The sequence below is a fragment of the Carassius carassius genome, chromosome 23, assembly GCF_963082965.1.
Source record: "Carassius carassius chromosome 23, fCarCar2.1, whole genome shotgun sequence".
Taxonomy (NCBI): domain Eukaryota; kingdom Metazoa; phylum Chordata; class Actinopteri; order Cypriniformes; family Cyprinidae; genus Carassius; species Carassius carassius.
The window spans coordinates 20,223,277-20,247,923 of NC_081777.1; the positions used below are offsets into that span (position 1 = coordinate 20,223,277).

The 24,647-nt window shown below is 38.5% G+C and overlaps 1 protein-coding gene across 12 annotated transcripts in view; it reads right to left on the reverse strand.

Moving 5' to 3' along the window:
- Window positions 1–2,128: 2,128 nt before the first annotated feature.
- Window positions 2,129–24,647, reverse strand: part of mef2aa (myocyte enhancer factor 2aa) — a 93,798-nt gene continuing 71,279 nt past the window's right edge. For 3 of the 12 annotated variants that reach the window (XM_059506418.1, XM_059506416.1, XM_059506417.1), the window contains 8 exons: window positions 21,989–22,120; window positions 21,789–21,923; window positions 19,608–19,833; window positions 8,997–9,184; window positions 6,592–6,621; window positions 4,694–4,820; window positions 4,330–4,453; window positions 2,129–3,334 (listed from right to left, as the gene is read on the reverse strand). In XM_059506418.1, coding sequence (XP_059362401.1) covers window positions 2,995–3,334; window positions 4,330–4,453; window positions 4,694–4,820; window positions 6,592–6,621; window positions 8,997–9,184; window positions 19,608–19,833; window positions 21,789–21,923; window positions 21,989–22,120 — 1,302 coding nt within the window. In that variant the 3' untranslated portion in view covers window positions 2,129–2,994. The remainder of the gene's footprint in view (window positions 3,335–4,329; window positions 4,454–4,693; window positions 4,821–6,591; window positions 6,622–8,996; window positions 9,185–19,607; window positions 19,834–21,788; window positions 21,924–21,988; window positions 22,121–24,647) is intronic. The other 9 variants (XM_059506419.1, XM_059506420.1, XM_059506423.1 and 6 more) reach the window with 9 other exon arrangements.

Here is a 24,647-nt window from a genome sequence, read left to right on the forward strand (position 1 = left end):
ATTGCTTGTCTAACCTGAAAAGCTTTGATTGTGATCAACTTTAAATGATTTTGACAGACATCAGAAAACTTTCTTATGGGCGTTTCAATTCAGCCGAGCCAACAAAGCTTGTACACATCTGAGGTTAAATCTAAAGCTATACCTAAAGCAGTGTTTGCATGGCTCTTGTGGATTTCATATTTAGTCGGTGTGCCTTTGTATGTAATCATAGAAGGATAGTTCACCTTTAAAAAAAAGAGAGAGAATTTAGTCATCTTGTTCAAAACCAGTTGTATCAATGCTATGGGCATCAGCTATAATTGTAATTTTGTAATATTTTGTGCTCCAAAAATTAAAGTTTGGAACTACTGAGTAAATAATGAGAGATTTTTTATTTTTGGGTGAACTAAAGCACTTAAGGACAAAGGGTTAACAGTCTTTTTCTCACCTGCTCTATAAAGAGCACTTTATTCATGAACTAGGCAACATTGTGTAATTAATGAATATGTGATACTATAATATGCATGCTTTAATTTTTTTACTCTCAATTTATTATTATTATTAAGAGATAGTTCAGCCCAAAATGAAAAATCTGTCATCATTTTCTCCCCCTCAAGTTATGCTAAACCCACATGAAAATCTTTCCTCTGTTAAACTTAAAATATTTTGAATGTGGGTAACCAAACAGTTGATGGTCCCCATTGACTTCCATAATATGGAAAATAAACAGTATGGTCACCATCAACTGTTTGGTCACAACATTCTTCAAAAAGCCTCTTGTGTTCAGCAGAAGAAAGAAATGCATACTGGGTAGGAGCTACTTGAGTAAATGACAGAACTCTCGTATTTGGGTAAACAATCCCTTTAAAAATTCCACTTTTAATGTGAATGCTCTGTGTTCCTGGCTATGTGTGGGTTGGGGACTGCATAGATTAATATCAGCTTATTGCCAGTTGCTGCGGTGCTCAAGAGGGCAGGGAGGTATGTGCACACTGACCCAATACATAACAAATCTAAAGAGGAAAGCGTCCGATGGCAAACTTGAACAAACAAACTTTTGTTGTGCAATCCATTAGAGAGATCATGTCCAAGTAAGTTTGCATTGTCTAGTATTTCCATCTTTAGCTTTGCCACCTGAGGGGCAGTGAGGTGTGATGCAAGCTGGAGGCCACTGTTACCAGACGTTTGTGCCGCACAAACAAACAGCCACATGTGAAGAGATATGCACACAGAGAGCAAACCGCGACGGCGGAGAGAGCTACAGCGCCCCCTCTTGTCCAGCAATACAGAACGTTGCGACTGATGCCTCCTTAAGGTGTCTCCTTTACATTAGGAAATCTGTAGATGAGCCAATTCACAAAATAACTGGAAAGGTGTTCTGTACATAGTATGCATGTGTGTATTAGGGTTACCTAAAGTTATGGTATTTACAATACATGAGGGATTTGGCTGAAATGAATTTAGTAACATGAGCTTTTTATTCAAACTTGGGGGAATGTCTGTATAGAGAAATGTGTCTTGTACTGGATCTCAATGAATAGTGCATCTAAGCCGTGATGGGTTAAAGTAGGCAGTGTGTTCAGCAGCTGCAGGCTAATCCCTCACAAAACAGTTGTAAGAAATGCATCAATATTTTTTTTTTCTTAGCATGGCGAGTATCGTTTTACAAAACAAAAAAATAAAGACAGCCGAGCTTGTATCATACAGCTCTGTTGTTACAATTTCTTATGGACAGACATTCACCACCATTAAAGGGTAAACGACCCAAAAACGACCTACTTGGGAAAAAAAAAACACACTTTGAATATTACCAATAATAGTCAGATTTGAAGTACAGTATAGTTAACAAAATAGTAAATATTACCCAGTGAATACTCTACTTAATAAGGATCTCGCCTTGTAAACTTGGCAGTAATCCACAAAAATATACTTTTTTCTTGAATCTGGTGAAGGTACAATACATACGTACTTACACCAAAAGTAATATATATATATATATATATATATATATATATATATATATATATATATATTAAAGTTGCTATGTACATAACAAAAGAAAAAAAGGTTTTGGCTCAAATCTTTAATTTACAAACAGAACAGCAAGTGTTCATGGCTTTAGATATCGTTTCAAGATCTGCTTTGCACACTATGACAGAACTAATATGAAACAAACATCGAGAGAGAAATGCTGAAAAATCCCAACTTACAGTACGACAAAATTACATAGAGGCTTTGGCTTGCGTTACCATTGAGTTGTTGGAGCTGCATGAATGTACAATGACTTGCTATCTGTCTTTAAATCGACTGGGCTACCTGTTCTTTTCCAATTTGTTAAAAACGCTGTTTAAAAGGGACTGAAAATTCAGATTGATATTAATTTAGAGACATTTTCATTTCTTTCACTTAATGTCTTAACTGAGGTGTAATGTGATCTCATTTTAGATACAAGCCTTCCCCCGTAAAACTGATCCAAATCTATCATCAAATACCTTTAAATAAATTAATAAGTGACATACTTCATACTGTATAAGGGCGAGTGCAGATGAAGATTGTTTAATACATGAGCCCAGCAGGCAGAAGCTTTCAGACAGAAGCCGCCCCGAAACTTTCTTTGATTGTTTGCAAAATCAACAGCGAAAACAGCTAGGAGTGTCAAACTGCTCCAGTGATGACAATAATCGAAAAGGTTTTCTTCAAACATTGGACTCTCGCGGAATACAATTTGCATCAAGTACCTGATAACACCTGTTTGTTTGAGTACACCGTTCATTCTGACTGCTTGACTTGAGATTCTCTCTCTCTCTCTCCACTCATCTGCTTCATTTCGATATGTCAGGACTATGTCATTTTCGATTTCTTTCCCCATCTACCTACTTACAAAAAAAGTGAAATGACGTTAAATTATAACAATAGAATAATAACAATAATGACCCTCCCTGCTGTCACTCCTCTCTCCCTTTCCCCCTGCCCAGCCGTGTGTGTGACTGACTGGCTGTCAGGCTCAGGACAGCTTTATGTCACCCAGGTGTCCATGCGCATGCGCTTGACCGTGGGGCTCTCCCTCTCTTCGGCCCCTGCGGCTGGGGGTCGACCCAGGCCGAGTGGGGAGTGGAAATCGTGCCGGTGATCCTCTCGGTCGCTTCCGTCGTAGGAGGAGCAGGAGGAGCTGAGGCTGTCGGCGGGCGAGCGGCCCATGTCAGGACGGCTTGAGGGAGGCTGCTGCTGCTGCTGGGGTGGGAAGCCGGACGGGGTGATGCGCTCGCGTGGAGGAGAGATGGGCTCGGATTTAATGTTGACATTCTGGCTGGTGTTGATGGAGAGATTTGAGCCCTGAGGTAAGTGACCTCCACCTCTGAACAAAGAGAGGAAATTACATGGAAAAATTAGTACATAAAATTATGTCTGTGGACTGCAGAAATTCCTAAACTCAGCAGCTAACATGTGACGCTAACACAGAGACCCAGATAGCCCAGTAATAATATACCACCCTCCATCTGTTTACTCAATGGCGCTTGCAGCAATAACAGCACCTGAATCATTTTAGAGGGTGGTATCTAATTAGAGCATGTCAGGCAGAATGTGACGAAAACAGTTCACTAATGTTTTGATGGCACAACCACTGCATTTAAATAAAAGCTTTCATTCACAGGCTCTGGAAACATAACATTTGAGTTTTTTTTGTCAGTTTTTTTCTCTCTGTGAGTCACGCACTCTGAAATTACAGAGAAACTACACAGACATATAGTTATATACATGCATATCTTTCTATACCACCATCTATCTATCTATCTATCTATCTATCTATCTATCTATCTTTTTTTAAAGAATTTAAATCATATGCATAAAGAAAAACTAACTTTTTAGGACATGATTTGTTAAATTAATTAAAAATAAATATTTAAATCTGTATAAATATTATCATAACATTAATATTCATTACATTTTGTATTCATTAAAAATCTAAAATCTATATCAAAAATTAAAAATAAATTAATTATTATTATTTTTTTTTTTAAAGTTCCATAAAAAAGGTTAAATGTCTAATTTTTGGGCTTCCATGCTGCAAAAATAAAATAAAATAATACTTACTGAATATCTTTAAAACAAGATACATTTACTTGAGAAGCACAGTGACATAAGCTATTAATAAGTGGCAAAACAAATAGTCCCACCCTAACCTCATGCCACTGGTTTGTCTCTAATATTACAACATCAAAAACCCTTCAGGTTTATAATAAAATAAAATAAAAACATATGGCAACTAAGAATGCGTTTGACCTCATGCCTGGGCACATTAGTTAGTGTTCTGCAAACCTGTGTGTGACTGCACACAGCTTTGTTACTCACACCAGCGAGCTGAGAGCTGCCTGGCCCAGTTGATGCTGTTGCCATGCCGACATTGAGCCTATAGAGAGCCCTGGAGAGCCAAAGCCTTGCAGAGAGGAGAGCTCAGCACTGCTCAGGGAGTATTCTAGAGCAAAACAACACAACAACAATCAACACCAGAGTTTATGAGTCACTCAAACACCTCTGCACTCAAACAGTCAAGTGTTTCAAATAGTTTTGTTATGCACTGAGCTCGGAGCTGGATGATGTCATTAATTGTAGGGTCTTACTCTTGTTTATTAAGCCACTCAGAGAAGAATGAAATTAAATCAAACTATGAATGAATGCATACATTATAAAACAAAGAATGACTTTTTAAATTCACCAGAGTTGTAGGCAGTGGACATGCCTGAGTAGACCAGGCCTTGTGGTGGCAGACTCGGGGTGGTCACAGAGACCACCGGCGTGGCCAGAGGCTGGGTCGACTGGGAAATGCTTATCCTCTGGGTGCTCTGTACAAAGGGCCAAATACACAAACTTAATGAGATACAAAACCCATCATAGACATACATGCATACACTAACCAATCATGTTGAGCACTGTCATCAGAATAGTGTGATTTTGGTGGAAATTACATGGTAATACCATTTTGCGCCAATAAGAGGCGCTGCAGATTCATTCTAGTAAGAAATCAAATTGTTTTGCAGGTTGCTGTCAGTTAAACAGCTTCAATTCAGAAGCCCTTGGACAATGTAAGAAAATATTATATAAAATATAAGACTCTACAGAATGACTTAGAAATGTGGTACGACTGTCTACAAGATCTCTGCAAATTTTTGGTAAGGCATATGCATTAACCTTAAGCTTGCATTAAGACTTAAGCACATGGATACAGGCAAATCCAAAAACACATTCATACACAAGAAAACAATACTCTCTTTCTGATTATTCCCTGAGTCTCAAAAATGTTCTTATCAGTAACTTGATCCTTTCTGAACGGTTTCCATGTAAAAAATGGAAAAGCTTGCTCATTCAAAGCTGTGGGACAATTATGAGGAAAATGTTCATATTTAAATCTGAGCACAGTTTGAGACTCAGTTGTGGTTTCTTCTGAAACTCTGGGGAGATGTCAGATAAATGTAGTCTTTTTCTCAGGAGAAACAAATTATATATTACTGATATTAAAGAGATCTAAGTTTATTTACTGGATCCGAAAATGTATTATCCAAGAAGTATCCAGCAAGCAGTGAAATTACATAGTCACCCCAAGCCAAACATGTGTACATGCAGTGCCCTCACACACACACACACACACACACACACAGAGAGAGAGAGACAGAGAGAGAGAGAGAGAAGAAAAAAAAAATAACTTGGAGATGCATATTCAATTCAGTGCATTTTTGCTCAGTTTTGCATTAGCAGATGAATATTCAATCTACATTGAGTTTGAGAGGAACAATATGTACAGTCTCAAACAATATTGAAATTATTAAAAATATTATTAGAGAGGTTTTACTTTATTTTAAGTGCTTTATAAAATAAATAAATAATAGTGTAATGCAGATTCTACAGAACAGTTGTATTGGTCCTAATTTAAGCCTGGATTTGTTTCAGTATTGTAAAATGCATTCACATTAGTTTCCTCTTGCTAGTGAAAATATTCTCTGACAGCATTTGGCATTCTCCTCAACTGATGACATCACTTTGGACTCGACTCCAATCCATCATCATAAGTAAAGCAATCACTGCCCAGGCCAAAAAACAAGAAACACAAGAGAATAAGAATTTGGGTGATGCTCAAATATGTTGACTGCAATAACGTTTTATGTGGATTGTGTTTCTTAACATTCTGCTTTGATTGATCCACACTTTTATGTTGCTTCAATATTAAAACTAATACCAGGTTTATTGGTGAGATCTTAGGGGAATATTAAATAATTACTGATGATTGCATCTTTGGGAATTTTGTGGATACATCATTCTCCTTTCTTCGAATACACCCACAACACTCTTCCTTTAACACAGACACATACGTTTCTGGACATACTGTGGGTCTTTTTAACTTCCTTAAAAAGGCTCAGAACATGCAGTGTGAGTCACACACAACACAGACCAGACATCCGCACAACATTCGTAAGTTCACCCAGTTCATGGCGGGTTTAGTCGATTTTCATCGCAAGCACAGGAGTCATTTCTCTAAGCTAAGTGTGGCTTTGCTCGTTAAAGAAGTATGATTTTAAAAAGCTTGTTATCAGCCTTCCCAAGGCATTCTGTGAAACTCACCACCAGCTCCATCTCTTCCTCCTCCGACTGCTTCCAACAGAAAAGAGCAGATGATGCTGTCAGTATAAAGCCAGGTGGCACACCTAAAGCTCAGCAGGGTCAACCCACCATTCTCACCAGGACGTGCCTTTAAACTAACTTATTCAAATTCAGAGACAGAAGCGTGAACCGAACGCTGCCTCGGGTTACTTGCAATAAAACTGGAAATTCAAATTCAGAGTCAAATTCAAATGAAAAGTCAAATTTGTTGGCACTAAATAGACAATGTTTTTATTCCTTATGGCCATGTGGTTTGTCCGACACAGCAATTAGGTAAATGCAAGACAACTTCCAGTGCAAAATGCTGAACAAAGGGAGAGTAATAGTGGAGTAAGAGGAAATAATAGTTTTTCTTTCTTCTTTTCTTTTTTGTTTTTTCAGTCCTTAGAAGGAAAAGAAAATCATTAAGGAGCTTGACCTCACAGGTAGGATGTTCTTAACCTTTCACCTCAGACACCCATCTATACATGAGCTTGTGTGTCCAATAGCTCCATCAATCATTCATCCATTGGCAGAGCCCTCACTTGCCTTAATTGATTATTTACAAGAGGCGAACAATAAACACTAAGACAAATGAGATGTAGAAAATGTAGCTGATAACTTATGAGAATATAAGAATAAATGAACATATATACATTTACAAGTTCATATTTTAACTTATGTATAAATATTTATTTGTAATTTTATAGTACATTTTAAATAAACATTTTTTTTAAATTATTTTTATTATATATTTTATTATTGTTTAAATAAAAAAATGTAATATACAGTATTGTGCAAAAGTCTTAGGCCACTAGTATTTTCTTGTAGCAGCTTGGAGACATTGCCACAGTTCTCCTGGACTTTGTCTGTCTCAGTTCGTTCTGTATGTAAATGTAAACTGATATTTCCTACTGACACACTACAGCAAAAGATAACTGAAATAACTGACCATTTTTTGTTGTTGGTGAAAATACTAGTGGCTTAAGACTTTTGCACAGTACTGTATGTATTTGAACAAATAGTACTATTTTTCCAGGCAATAGTAATGTCACTCCAAATTGCAAAACTAGACTTTTTTTCCTGTTCTCTTTCTCTATGTATATTTTAGTTTTTTATGTATTTTTTTCATTTTGCAAAATAAAACCTGTTGCAATTATGCATATTAAATGAAACAAAGCAATTGCATTCAATAAAGTATGAAAATAAATTAAATCCAGGAAGTAATAACCATTAAAAATAGAATAGATTGGTGATAACAGACAATAGGGGAAAAACAAACTGTCAACAAGATTATATCTCTAACTTTTTCATTGTAATGTGTAATCCAACACTGTACTTTTGGCCCAAAGTAGAATTTTAAGGTGTTAATTTTCGTCTCTTATCATGTGAAACTGAATATATCTCTTTGTTTGAAGCCAGCTGACAGAGTGGAGTTGTACTGTATCGAGGACATTAAACTTTCTCCTCAGTAGTGCGGGGCCAGTGCTGTCTTAATACCAGCACTCAATCAATAACAGTGGGGAGACACGACAAGGGCGACAAGATATTATCTGGCTCACACTCTGGGCTTCTGATTAAGCCTTCATCCCCACTCTGTCACACTGTGATGTGATTAATTTAATACCATTATGTTCTAATGACAGCCTGTCTGCAGGCACACTCACAGGCCTTGCCTTAGTCTGTCTGAGGCAGTTCATTCTCACACACACACACACTCTCAAAAGGACACTCGCCATAACATAAAATGAATAATCCTCTGGGCTTCTTACTACTGATGACTTCAGATGCCACGAGCTTGGCATGTGGGATTTGTTTTGATTCATGGCGGGTAAGAAACTGTACTGCTTCCAGATGCTGGCGTGCTATTCCATACACTCGCATGCATATGTATATTTACGCTGAGCTAAGAGAGTCCTGCATAACCTCGATGCTATTTACCAAACAAGATTCTGTACACGTGCAGTGCTGCAGAAGAAACCTGAGCGGCTTCTACAGTTGAAACGAACCAATTATTGACCATATTTAAACAATAATAATAATAATCATCATCTTTTTTTCTGATTCCCATTTTATATCTGAGTGATTAATGAGGCTGCCAGCCGGGTGTAGCCTCAGGTGCTGAATGTGGCCAGAGCTCTCTGCACCTTAATTATAATAATTTGAGAAGCCCTCTAATTTCTAAATGAATAATAGAAGGAGTGAGGGTACCTGGATTTCTGACTGCTCTGCTTGTTGTTTCATTGAGAGTATTTTAGTGTAATTTCACTGATCTGATGTAAAGACCATAATTTTAAATGCTTGTGTGCTGATCAACATCTTTTTCAAGCATCTTTTTGAAAGATCTCATGGGTGCGTGCATGAAGAATCTATTCTTCCATACTCACCAGGGGTGGCATCATGCCCTTGCTGGATGGGGGGATGACGACTCTCAAGTCTGGCTTGCGGCTACCGATGCCCATGTTGCCCCCTGGTGGCGGCGATGACTTCGCATGCATGACTTTACCAAGCCCGTTCCCGCTGGGTGTACCCAGAAGCCCCGGCGAGCCCCTCGGGTTAACGAAGCCGTTTCCTGCTGAGACACACATACGGTTGAAAGCATCATGGGATTGTGCTCTAATCGACCAATCCCCAACAGCCATCAGTCGATTGGACAGCATGCCATTTCCCAGCTGCAGTCGTAGCATCTCATAGCACGCAACGTTAAGTGTTCCCGACCCTCTGGGAAAGTTCTAATAAGACTCTGCTAATTATCCCGCACATTTACGAAAATAAAACATAAATTTTGAAATTGATGAGCCTTTGGTTCTGTTGGTGTACAATGGCGTCAAAGCTGTCTTTGTGTGTCCCAGGATGAGGAAAGCAATTCAGTTTAACAAATGTAGTGTGACTTGAGCTCTTTAAGAAGGAATGGCTAAAGTCATTACAACTGAGTGCAGCGATTCAATGCTATCAAAGGCAATTAAAGTGCCATTTTAGAGAAGAAATCTAAAAACTTTGGTAGGGTGTCAATGGTATGTTTACATCTGCTGTACTTTGCCATTCCTACTTCGAACTGCAGCTACTTTTATTGGGAACTTTCTCCTGCTGAATCTAGCGCAAACGGGGGATGTTTAAATGTTAGCACATGCCGTAATGATCCAAAAAAGCACAATGAGAGGAACCCAACACCGATCTGCAGAACATCAACAACAAATACTGAAAAGTTTGTGAGCGAATAAAGTCATCACATGAGAATGAACAGGCTAATCCATCAAGTCCGCACCTGACTGACCTCACACCCGTATACTATATATATTGCGGGTTTCTGGTTTCATGTGAACGTCAGAGCTTTACAAAGATGTCTTTTCTACCATCTGCTGGCCCGCATTGTTAGCAAGTTCCTTCACACAACCATCTGAAATATTCTCTAACAATCATGGGTCATTTACCCACACAATGCGTAACCTCCAAAGACAAACACAGGAATTACAATTGGCCGACGTTCAAACCCAAAAGCACAGTCACCCCTAAGGTCTCAGTTTCTATGTTTTCTTTGTCAGTATGAAAAATGCTGAGCAACTAAACAACAGCCATCAGGCAAACAAGTGCGATGCCTTTTGGTCTTCAGAAAAGGTCCATTTAATTTCCATTTGCTTGGAAATGGGCATACAGCAAAGTGCAATGTCATTTCCGTGTGTTTTTCTCCATAACAGCAGCTTGATTAAATGTTAGTCAAGGGGCTTTTTCTGCCCCCCACCCAATGCTCATTTCCTGTTGGGGCTTGCTGTGGGACAGCGAGAGAGAAGGCCATCATCAGAGAGACAGAGAGCAGAGACATGTACTCCGTTAAAACACCTCTGCTGAGAGCGACACGCACACGCAATTCTCACACCTCAATTTTTAATATATATTGCTTTTTATTTCTGGGCTATATCTATAGTGAGAAATACTCAAATACAGACAGGAAACAATCAAGAGAAGTGGGTTCAGGAAATGACCAAAGCGAGATTTGAACTTGCTTGCAGATAACATGTCCGTGCAAGTTCACTACTCACCAGGTCACCAAGGCATCTCCCCTCAATACCAGATTGCAAGTGAATTTCAGTTTAAGTTAAATCTTCATGCAGTTGTGTGTGTTCTCTAGATTCTCAAACTCATATCACTCATCTAACTTGGATCAACAAACAAAAGCAAACTTTTTGTGGGCTGTAATTAAAAACTTGAGAACTACATCAGATGTTTCGTCAGTTGTCTGAGAATAATAATACCATTCACAAAACTAGTAGACCATTAACATTTAGCCTATTTATTTAGCAGGTGCTTTTATTTAAATTGACACAGAAAATTTGGAATAATTCAATATAAGTAGAAGTAGAAATATATAATGCATACATAAGGCAGAATAGAAACATTTATGTTCATTGTACTTATAGATATATTTACCATGATAAATAATTGAACTGCATAATTAGATTTTTTTATTATGTAATATCCTAATAAAAAAAATATAATAACTGCAAGTTATAAATTCCAATTATATTTTCATTTACAACTATATTATCTATACTATATAATATAAAACTTATGCATACTGTATATAAAAATAATATATATATATATATATTTGTGTGTGTGTGTGTGTGTGTATACTTTGTTACCTATGTAATACTTTGATGACTAAATGCAGAACAAGCAGGTGTCTTTTTTTGGCTGGTACTGTAAACGTTCATTCAGTTGACAGGAAATATAAGAGGAATATGAGCACTGGAGTGTGTGAACCTGAAGTAATTACTGTAAAAAAGCACAGCGGCAGTGCATTACTCTGATAATGATCAAAAGGAGGGAGGATGATATCATTACGTTGAAATGCTCCCAATTTCTGAAAAAGGCGCCTGCTCTCAAAAAGGTGGAATGTGTAACTGAGGCCCTACTGAGACATAAGCTGCTCTGATTCTGAGCTGTAACCAGCGTCCCCACCTCTTCGCTCTATGTAAGTCGCATACTGAATCCTCTCATACCGAACAGAGTGAACCCAGTGTCACAATTCCTAAATGAACACCAAATACAGAAGAGTAATACCTGTCTTAAACAATGCTGCTTAACCTAAAAAAATAAGTCTCTCTTTCAGCTCTGAGTAACGCATGATCCTATGAAAGCATGGTTATATAATGACCCGCTTTTACAAAACAAATCATTCGGGGGGTTTTTTCAAAGCAAGCAAGGCTGTTTGGATATAAAGCACCAGATACGTCCTAACCATTTTTAAGTCATCACTACCTTCAGCAACCTTTGTGTCTTCAAAGGGGCAAAGCAGACATGAATGAGAAAAGACTAATGGATTTCAGAATCAAAGCTTTACCTCACTAATAGATTAAGAGGAATGGAGTCCAAATTCTAATTATAGTCTTAATTAATGAGGCTGAACAGTACCTCTTCAACGGGTGCAGCCATATTGTTTTGGCTCCGGAAATCATGCACAGGAACAATGTGAGCTGGGAAAAGAGTTCAAACTGTTGATGCCAAAAAAAACAAAAAAAATCCAATTCTTATTTTACCTGGAAAACACTTTTGTACAAAAAAATTAATATAACGTGTAATACCTCCATGGAGGAATCTAAAATAAAAAAAAAATAAAAAAGAGCACTGGATCAGGGTGATGTGGACCTCAAGACATGGTTAAGTAACTGGCATATAAATGCTCTTTCGAGAAACATTCTTTTGACACAAAAAAGGGCTTTAAATTGCTCCCCAACAGCTAATAATTCTTTAGTGTTAATGAAAGACGTGTAGCTTCTAGGCACATTGCATAACAGAGTTACAACTACAAACACACCCTCATTTTTAACAGAGAAGGTCTTGAACGGCCAAAAAGCACATCTGTGCACGCTACTCAAAACTGAATTCGAGATGGCCTCAAAGATCGGCTCATCAGATTGCTAATTGGGGCTCATCAGAACACAAATGATGTATTTCTGGAACCATTATGTTTGCATCACTTCCTCTTTGTGCACGATCACGCATTGTGCACTTCGGCATAATCTGCAAAGCTGAGATCTTGCTCTTGTCAGCTTGAATAAGGTGTCTTGACACATCAGGTCATGGTGCCAAATTTATTGCAATGCACTAATTGAATGTGTGGGATCTGCTCTTCTAGTGCTCTTCAGCCACACCTCTATGATCCCATGACGAAAGCACATCTAATTTTATAAGATTTCAAATCGTTTCACTTTAATTAAATTAGGCTGCCAAACCAGCAACTTTGCTGCTTGAACATACTGAATACATGGCAATTTAGCTCTTTAATACTTAAAACTCCAGCATTATGAGGAAACACAAGGTCTCGACATGTTACGTACTCGTGGTTATCCAATTCTGAAGCACAAACCCTTACACAGAACTTAGAAGTGGTGCTGTTCAGATGGAGATGATCGAAAGCTCTCTTGGATAAAAGGAGATTGAGCACAAAACATCGAGGACTAGTTCACCTTCTGGAGTTGTGGGCTCTTGAGCCATAAGTGGTTTTGTGCTGGGCTGTCTCCATTCTGTATTTACACACACACAAATAAACATCATACACAACTGCAGAACCATGTGCTTAGGGAACCAGGACAGATGTTAAAGTATGCTGGGACAACAGACAAAAACATTTAGTTGATGAGTTGCCATATGCAAGCTTTCTACCGTATGTACTGTTATGACATTTAATTAAACTACACTTATATATTTTTAGATGAATGAAAAATAGTTTAAATCATGATAAGAAAAAAATATATCAATAATAATAAAAAAACAATTATATAATACTGTATGTAATTATAATAAAGAAATATAATATATAATGCATATTAAATAAAATGTAATAATATATACACAAATATAAAAATATTTCATACATTTAAACAAAATAAAATAAATAATAACATTTTGTGTAACCACTGCTTAAGTGTGGGTCTAGATTGACTTAAAAATTCACCAAGTGGGAAGAGATATTCTTCTCTTTCAGATCAATTTAAAAATAAAACGTGCCAATGATTTGTTAGTCAACAATGGAATCTGGGTACTTTGAGAGAAACTAGGCCTTCTGTTCCCTGCAAAAGTCAACAACAAAATAAAATCTGAAACGAAAATGATCCGAAACCAAACATTCTGCTGGAACCATGCTGAGCTTCTATATCAGAGAACTCTGAGGGGAAACTAAGCCATTTTGTTTCACAGTGCTGATGATTCATCCTGACCTCCAGCAACTGTACATAGTTAGGTAACACCGAATCGCTTCAAAAGAGAAAGAATTGTGCTACAACACGAGCCTGATATTTCACGAACAAAAAGATTCATTTGCACCCCAGCTGGGCATGTCAACATGATGAAAAAGCTTTCTTTCACTGAAGAGGAGAGCCAGTGTATGTGCTTGGATTAACGCTTGGATCCTCTTCACCATTTCTTTGGCTTAACTGGTGATCAGAGCACTGCACTGAACTCATTCAGGCAATATGAGGTCGCTCTACACAGCGGGGAGAGCAGAAGAAGAGTGCTGTGAGCCGCATTCCCGCAGGCTCTGGTCTGAGATGTCCCTGCTCCCTCAGTGCCTTCTGCTTGTGAAAAATCAGAAGTATGCAAGGAATGGCCATCTGACAGGAGCACTGAAGTGGTTCCTCTCCAAGGCAGCCATGCTGGTCCAGGCTGTTTGGAACAAACAGCAGCTGCGCTATGTGATCGGAGATCTGAAGGCTGCGCTATGTGACCACAGAGCCAAAGGCCTGAGACCTCTGGGCACACGCTCCTCGCCACACCCCATAATGCCACTGTCAACTAAGCACTGTACGTCCAGTACCTTAAATCCCTCCAGACACTCCGGGCTGGGCCATAGCCCCAAATCCTTCCTAAATGAAAAATCCATTAACTTCAATTACTTTAATTATGGGTAATTAATAAACAAACTACACCAAAAGTATATTAATTTATAGCAGGCCTAAACATTCTTAATATTTATCAAACTAGAGTCAAAACTAAATGCGGTTTCATGCATTTGAGATGACGGCAAAGACGGCAGCGTTCCCGTGGGCAGCACAGGGTGCCGTCCCTGCATAGATTCACACACTCCATTTCTCTACCACTCATCTGCGACAGTTCCACGGGACTGTGCTCACTCTCTCTGAGCTATATTTTGCTTCTCTCTCTCACTTCTGCTGCTAACTGTTTGCCTATGGGAAAAGCCTTTGCACCCACTTGAAGTCAAAAGCCGGGGTTGTATTGGCACCGTACTGTGTGTGTGTATGTGTGTGCGTGTGTATATATATATATATATATATCTTTATTTTTTTATTAAACAGTGGTTTACTGAACAAATTGCTCTTTCTTTTTAAATAAATTAGGTTATAACTAACATATATTAAAAATAAATCTACCACAGCTAATGCTCTAAACTATAGGGAACCCTTTTGCATTACTATAAGGTAATACCATTAAAAACATTAAAACATATTTAATTACTATTGTTTTTAAACATAATAATCAACACTCAACTTAATGTATGCAAACATGTAAATTGCACATAATGCAGTTTTTAAAATTTGTACTTCTAAATTAGGGCTGCTCTGATCACGATCGGCCGATCGTTATACACATCTCTTCAGTAAAGCCGGTTCTCTAATCAGCGGTAAATTCCATCAGGTGCGTGATTTCACATAGAGCAGCTGTTACTACACAGAGCCGTTGTTAACTGAGAAGCTGCGCAAATCCACGTTCATTTCCAGCGTTTATTTGCGCATCTTCTCAGTTAACAACGCTCTGTGTAGTAACAGCTGCTCTATGTGAAATCACGCACCTGATGGAATTTACCGCTGATTAGAGAACCGGCTTTACTGACAAGATGCGCATAACAATCGGCCGATCGTGATCGGAGCAGCCCTATTCTAAATTATACAATTTCTATTTGTTGTTGGAATATATTCATTTAGACAGTGGCTGTCATAACTTTCAAAACATAATAATTTAAACATGCTTTAAATAATTAAGACATCAGGTAGAGGTAAAGTAAAATATAATGAGTATATAGTCTAATATTTCGTGAAATGCTCTTCTCTAGACTTAATTTCTCTAGCGAACTAGAGCTGTGGACACTGATGACTGATTGCCAGAGGAATTTAATACTAATTGTATTTATCCATTTTTTATTTTTTTTTTACCGTTGACCATTTTTTTAAATATAAATAATTCCCCCAATTCTCTTATTTATTACATACAGTAATGCAATGTTTAGTTATTTCATAATACCTTTCATTAAATGTTTTTTCTTATGTATTTTTTACCAAACCTTGATGGCAGCATTAATAGCTAAGGTAACATTCCTTTAAAATACTGAATTCTAATTTAAATGGTGTAGATATTTTTACATTATGGTATAGCACTAATGGTGTCATTTATATCTAGCAACACCCTTGTTTCAAATCTCTAAATATTGATTCTACAGAGATATACTACTGTCGCAAAGGGACTATGCTTGTGGGGACTGGCTCATAAATGTCTGACAATTATTAAAAGACTGATGCGAGGCATTGGGCGCATAAAAGCAATGAATTCTCATTTATGTTACTGAAAAAGTACTCAGAGGTATTCATTACCAAAAAGCTCTGAGTGTTATACTATACACGATCTCATAAGAGACTCAAAAGCCAATATTACCTCCCACTGTGTACATTCAATCAAGTGAGTCTCGGACATTTAGCACTCAGTAAGTGCATACCTCTGTGTGTGTGTGTGTGTAGTTGGCAAAAAGATGGTTAAATACCACCTGTCCCTGCCTCTCATTGCCACAGAATGCTTATGACAGGTTGCCTGGCCATTGTGCAAAACAGTCTTAGAGGGATGTAAAGGTCCGAATGCTTGCAGGGTTCTGCTGGGTCAGGCATCTAGCAGGCTTACCAGGAAAACAGATGCACCTGTCAATAGGGGGAAGGAAACTGGAAGGGGCCAGGAGGGATGGAGACAGAGGGCCGAGGCCTTAAAGGAAATGCTGAGTTTATTTACCTGCCTGTCTGAATCAGCTGCTGAAACACAGTTAACCGTTTCATGCACAAACTCAGACGAAACGGAAGCTGCATTTAATCTGCACCTGCACTACGTCTGATGTTCCTGGTTGACTTCTGTATGGCTAATTTTTTAAAGTTTTCCAGAAAAAAAAGCAGCAAATTAGGGCTGGAGGAATCTTCAAGATCATGTGAGAGAGCATGAATCTCATGGCCTGTTGTTCCAGCAGTCACGCTATTGTGCTTGGGTGCTTTGTAATGTTGAAAAAGTAGCCCTAGTCTATCGCTGACATAGACAGAGTAGCCCACTAGAGTACGGAGGCAACCCTTGTATTTGTAACTGTCAGGGAGGAACAGTTGGACACATGACCTTTTGTGCGTCCTTGGTGACATGACAGTGTGTGTACACACCAGCAGCGGGGCAGAGACGCTTGCAGCTGCCGCCATTTCCCATCATCACATGACTGTTTACACCCGCTCTATCAAATGCCTGAACCCACAAGTCAGCTCTGGCACAACTTAATGCTCTTCTATCTGGGTGGAAAATTCGGCTCAGAGGTCTGTGACACAAAACCTCTGAGGTTTTCTGCGAATGATAATTGTAATATGCTTTTTTTTTCATAAGAAGCCATTGAAAAACCCTTGATAATATCCTTCTGATGTCCTCATAAAGGGCAGAGTCACTTCAACATCTATCACTGGCTCATAATGGTTTGGCCTAGATTTCTAAATATCAAGAGAGAAGAGGGGGTGGTGTGCTCTACTGTAACATGCCAGTTATACTCTAAGCAGAAGAGAAGTGATTGAGGGAGACCTGCTTATCTGGTCGCAGGCGGTAAAGATGGTGCCGCTCCATTAGGACGAAGAAAGAGGATGGCATATGTCCTGAAAATGATATCCCCTATTACAAATAAACGATATCAATCATAAAAACAGGAAGCGGATTTAAAAACCCCTGTGAAGCGAAACATCTATTGACACAGGAGCTGATGCAGTCACTCCAGAGGACTTACCCACAGGGCTGGAGCCGACACCGCTCTGCACTGCGAGCTCTGTGAGGGGACCCAGCATGTCACCTAATGAGATGCACAAAATGAGATGATTAACCATCTGCATTTTTTATCTCCGAGTGTGTTGGTACATGTGTGTGACAGGCCAGCCTTCACACACAGCATTCTGCTCCCTTCAGTGTGTGTAACACATTTGAATGTAACACAATTATAAGGAGTGAAACTGCTAACTTGTGAAAGCAAAAACTGATATTGCTCAAACTGAACAAGTATTATACTTTGGTACACATCTTTGTACTACAGACGTAAATGATTACTCAAATCATGTGGCTTGCTTAGCAAATGTGATACTATGTATCTAATTGATCTGACCACTTTCACTTGCCAGGCAATCAAAAAACATAACTGAGGTAGAGACCCGGGTCATGAATGGGGCATACAGACTTTAAGGTAGGCCTTTCAACAGCCACAAAACAACAACCACACAAACACAAATCTAGCAACTAGAACACGTTTACAACAGTATAGCAATGCCAAGGCAACATCTAGAATGCAACCTTAACATTTTAGTACATAGATTACTATATTTGTACATACTACTGTTCAATCAGTTGGATGCATAAAATGTATCAAAAGTGCCAGTAACAACTTTTATATTGCTACAGATATTTTCTACTTCAAATAAATTCTGTTCTGTTCATTAAAGAGTCCTGAGAAAAAAAAAAATAATAATGTTATCATGGTTTCCATGAATATATTAAACTGCTTTTAACATTGATAATATTTCTTGAGCACCAAATCATCATAATAGAATGATGTTTATAGAATCATGTGACACAGAAGACTGTTGTGATGATGCTGAAAATGCAGCTTTCCCATTACAAGAGAGAGAGAGAGATAGATAAAAAAAACTTTTTTAAATATATTAAAATATAAAACTTTTTTATTAACTTTTTATTATTTTAATATTTTCAGTTTCACTTTCAGTTGTATCTAAAAGATATTCAAAAGGCAAGCACTCATAAAACGAACAAATCAACATCAAAGCTTAAAAATGTGAACATAAACAAATCTGAATCATGGAATCTTAGCTACACAAGATAATCTCAAATCTTGCTGTTGTGATTTCAAGCAGTGTTTGTACTGACGAGTACGACCTCCAGAGAGTGTGTGCCGGCCTGTGAAGGGTGAGTGTTTGGATATTGTTGAGGTCAGTAATGCGTGTTGTTGGAACATCAAACATTATTTTGCAGCGATGCAGCGCAGCAGTGTTTTTGCACTTTACTATGATCATGCCTCCCTCCTACATAGCAACAGAGATAAAAGGATGACTAATCTGTCCAGTGCAGAAAAACATGCATTTAACACTCGTGTTATAACTTGAAGACGTATAAGGCGTACAAGAGCCAAATGCAAAACAGCTATTTATGAATTTTCAGGTTGCAAGGTTCCTCATAGGGGTTCAGGATAAATCTAAAAAGCTTTCTGTTGCATCTATAGTAACAGAAACACATTAACTGTAAATGCATCCACTATTTGCATGAAAGTCTAAGGGGCTTCACACTAGTCTTCACACTAGGGCTGGTGCGGCCCAGCCACAGAGCCCACTGCTGTCAGACCAGCTTAAAGATCAGATGGTATTAAAGCCTGCTGTCGTCATGGAGACCACTTCCAGGAGACTACTAATTGATCTCACTTCCGTTCCACTCATCTCATGCTTGTGCTGAGAAGGTGTGAAACACAAAGAATAACAAGAAACGTATAGATGTCTGTGCATAGCAACTGGGAAACAACACTACTCTTCCATTATTACAGATTTCTCAATATGAGATGTAGAAAAACAACATCTGTATTGAATTTTCCAAGCAACAAGACAGAAAACATTATCTCTTGATATACAAGCCGTTTAAATCTCAGAATCCCAGAACCTGCCCCACTTTTGTTGGTAGAAATGGAAGGAAATGGAGGGAGTAGCACTAACCTGCGCTGCCTGTGCTGGAGGGCCTTTGTGGGGGTCCGGCAGACACTACGTTTCTGTGCAGGGAACCCTGAGGAGGAGACAGCATGGCACCGTCACTCAGAGAGGCAGCGGCGGCCGACAGGCTCTGGCTGCTCAGAGAGGCCCCGGGGTTGTAGGACATGGCGTTGGGGTTCGTCACTGGCACAGCCACATGCATGGAGAAGTTCTGCGGGGGCAAGGCCGTCGGCTGGAAGAGAGACACACACACATAGGGCTTTATGTGGGAGGCATCAAAGACTCTTAAAGCAACCTGTCATGCTTGTATTTCATCTAAATATTGCAATAACAAAACTGACATTCACACAGATAACTGAATTATATCTCAACAAGAAACTGTACAAGAATGGAGAATGGTGGCGAGTTGGTTCTGTGCAGCGCTCGGATTCATTTAGCCTGGATATTCAGGTAGAATGGCCTATAATGGAACGCTGCACATATCTTCAGGCTTTTACTAGAAGTGAAAGATGGCCCCTGAGCTTTGGTGCTTTTATCATACAATGGAGGAAAACAGGAGATAGATTGCAGGGTGGAAAAATTTAATCTCAGGAGGGAGATCTCCGGATCACCTTGGGCTGTCCAAAAAGCCTGGCATGAAGTGAGAAATACTCCTGGAAAACAATTCTCCTATTGGGAGTCATTTTGATTGTGCTTGGAAGACCAATTTTGACCCAGGTTTAATACATAAAACAACATCTTGGGATGAGAAATATTACGACGGCATGCAAATTTGGGAAACATTGTGAAATATATTGGCTATAGCCAGCATTGTACTCTGCCATTTTCATAAAATAAAACAAATAAAACACACACACACACAAAAAAACACACTTTTAAAAAAATCTACATACATTTTATATTGGGGAAAAAAAGAGGTGAAATAACTGCATCATTTGACAGCAACGTTGGCATCTTAATTATATCAACTATCCATCCAGTCATCCAGAGTGAGTGTGAGCAGGGTCAGTGTCCATTCACTTAATAGTGCAGCGAGCCAGTTAGTGAGAATATTAGTGTGTTAATGACACAGAACTCAAGCTTTGTTCATGTCCATTCGGTGCAGTGAAAACAATCATCTGGCACCCACAATAAGGTGCAGAATGTAATGGTCACCACCCAATAAGATCACTATTGTCTCAGTTAAAAAATAATATATATATATATATATATATATATATATATACGTGCAAAAATAGATTTTGTAGCTAAATACTCCCAGGTTTATTTGTTACTAGCTTGGATTTGAAAATGGTTCAGCTATTTGATTGTGCTAGGACTCTATGTTCTGGAAGGGCTAAAGAAATTGTCCAGGGAGATGAACAAACAAACCCAGGTGTTGCAACCTACCAGAAAAAAGTGAGACTAAAAGAAATCAGTTCTAATGAGTGGAGGAGAAACGGTGAGAGTCTCTCCATCTTTATACAATGGCAAATCTTCTCCATCACATGACCTGGACAGAGCACAGCACCGCGAGAAAAGATTCAATTTCCAGACCTGTTGGGGCGAGTGCTGGGAAGAACACATCAATTACCTCAACCAATGAATCTGTCAGTATTCTTGCCAGAAGGTGGACACAGAGACATTCTGTCCGGATTCGGAAAAAAAAAATACTGTAAATAGATCACACTTGTACTAAACTTAAGAAAAAAATGAAGCCCAAAAATCCACACCTTCTTTTACATTTATAAATTTGGTGAGGTTTGTGCAGGTTAATATAAGCTAATCGGTGATGTTAATTTAATCCTAATTTAACCTTTCACTTAAATTTTATAATTTGTCATTTAAAACAACATACCGGTACTTGACTACAAATAGTAAAAATCGCAATTTTATACCTCACTGTATGTAGTACTTAAAAAGTGTTTATTATTTTAGAAATCGATCAAATAAGGTTGTGATCTTAATAATGTGAAAAGTTTAAACAATGTGATCTTATTAGGGTGAGAGAAAAAGGCTGTAAAATTAATGTGAAAAAGTGCACTTTCAACAGAAAAAAAAACAAAAAAAAAAAACACTAAGAATATGCTTAAAAAAAAAGTCCTTAACTGTTGACAGAGGTTGCAGGGTGAGGCAATGACAAAAGGGTGGGAAAAGGGGGAGTTCCTTTCTGCCACAAAGCCAAGCAAAAACGTTGCATTTACTTACGATTTTATGATTTCGCATCATATTATCAAACTCTTCATTAATTTTTTTATATTTTTCTTCTGTGTGAGGGGTGAGGACATATGAGGCGTCAGGATCCGGGCTATCACAGCCTCTGTGTTCTTTCTTGTTAAGCGCCTGTAGTGAACATCAACATAAAAAGAGGGATCAACACAAAAAGGCAGGGAGGAAGCAGTACTTACACCACAGCGCTTGTACATTAAATCACTCTCTTCGTTTAGTTTGCCGAAACGGTCGTCCATGAGGGGACTGTGACCGAAACAGTCATCTGGATCAGGACTGGCACAGTCATTATGGCCCTTGTTTCTTAATTTCTGAAAATGAAATTGGAAAATTCACACATACATAGACATACGTAAACCCAAACAGCTGTTATCGTTGGGTTCATTTAAACAATGAAAAAACAATTGATTGATTAGTGAATAGGATAGTTAACTACTTAAATAATCTAAAGCAGAACATGTTGATAAAATGCATAATTCACAGAATGTAATAAAGAAATAAAGTTACTGAACTTTGCTACAATTGCATGCTGTTTAGTAAACACAGAAGAGCTGAGATCAGGATGTTGAAATTGCACTGGTAACAGTTCAATGGATAATTTGGCAAATACATTAAGAGCTAATACGCTGATGGTTGCGCCATGCCTACTGCATTAGCCCCTGGGGAGGAAATTGAATTGTCACTCCTTATCCTTTCCCTTAAAAACATTAGGCTGGGGAAAACCAAATAGTCTTTTCTCTCTCTGCGTTTTTCTCCCTTCCTCCTCTTTGCTCTCTTTCTTAGGACCATACATTTCCCTCAGCATGTGTGTGTTGTGATGCATATTTCATTATCTTTCAGTTATCATAAGCCACCCAGCTGGAAGACACACACACACATAAGAGGATCCCAGAGTGCAGTGCTTTAGAAGCTCTCTCGCTGTAATTCAGCACACCTGCCACTCACAAGAGCCTATCAGAATGAAAGCAATGTACAAATTGAACAGATTATCAAATCCGGTCACTAATATTTATTTAAGTGTGGAGAGGACTGAATATTCTAAGAGCAAAGTGCAAAGGGCAGAGCACTTGCTGTAATATTAGCCCTTTTACCCTGAGGGAATGGAAGCTTTTTTTGTAGATTTTAATTTTAAAAAGTCTGTATTTCTTTTGTCAGAGGGGAGTCGATTGGTAACACATTACTTAAGGCCTATATAATTCATTTTAATATTTACTTGGTCCTTAAAATAGATACACAATTCATGGAAAAAGAAGATAATGCATTACAGAATTAATTACAATTACAAATCTTCATTTGATGCCCTGGTCTGTTTCTAAGTACTGTACACAGAGCTCCTGTACCCCAGGGTGGTTTGGCAGCAGAGGTTACATGTTTTTTTTTTTAGATAAAAAAGTCATGTTTGGTAGGAAGTGAAGCAAAGCACATATACACTAACAAGCCCCTTAGTCTTTGCATCTATCACTATGTGTGTGAGAGTGTAGGTACGTGTGTGGGTGTGTGTGAGAGTGCCTTTGAGAGTGCAGCTGCTGTCCTCTGGTATTTCTGTGATGTAGAGTGAGATCTTTGTTGATCCTTATCTACTTTATTTAACAACATGCAACCAAGCTCTGCACGGTGTGAACTCAAACCTCAGAGTGCATTTACACACATGCACAGGAACAATCAATACATGTACACAATGTGCTTATGCCTAAGCAAAACACAAAATGCAAGTGGTATACAGCTTCTAGCTACAGATACATGGCTTTTCTGGGACCATCTGAAACCATAAAGTTATTTAATGTGGTGCCGAAGGTGGCTCTTGCTCGCTTTTTCTGAGCAGCGCCTTCCCTGGTCATTTCCTGTTTACAGGGCCCTATGTGGCTCTATGAAACCCTATGTTTTCCAGTGAAACTATGCACTTTCTCCCCCAGAGTGCCACAGATTCCATTGGGACCTGCAAATTATATTCCCAACCTGCTCATTATGTGGCAAGCGCTGTGGCTGGAGCTGGGCAGCGAGGTCTGTGTGAGCAGGGCAGGGCCGCTGACTTCCACAGTAACCCTAGGGACACACCCGTCCGCTGGGGCCTGAGTTGGCAGGGAGGGGCCCCTGTGGAAAACACAGACCACCAGGCCGGCCTTCTCATGGGCACAGAGTGCTGATGAGCACAACAACATTTCCAAGCAAAGAATGTGATGGAACTACATTATAGACCCTAATCAGACCAGATGCCATATTGAATTTTACACATATGAAAATGGAGATGTGAGGCATAGACTTACAGAAACACAATGCCATGCACTGTGTAAAGGTCTTAGATAATGTGTTTTTTTTTTTTTTTTTCCTAAACTCTGAATGAGATTTTGTCTACTGAAAGTCCTTTAGAAATATGTTTTGTCAGCTGAATAACTGACATGTTGTTAACCAACAGTGCAATGTAAAAAATAAAACAAGTAATAATACCAGTTTATTGGAGTAAAACACTATTTTAATCTTGCTACTCAAAATTTTCATGTTTAATTCAATGTGTTACTAGCTGTTTCATCATAATTATTTGTAAAAAAATAAAATAAAATACTAGCATGTTCTGACTGAAAATTATTACTTTGCAAAAAAAAAAACATTCAAAGCTGTAAACAAAACAAATGTAAGATTATTAGAGTATGTTTTACAAGAAAATACTATTTCAATCTTTCTACTTCAAAATTGCATATTTAAAGTGTTGCGTGCCATTTCTTTGTAATGATTTGTAAAATGTACTAGCAATTTCTGAGTCCAAGTTATTTCAAAGAAAATCCTACACCAATGAACACGCTACAGTTCTGTCCCTCACAGCCTCGTTTTCATTTCCTGTCA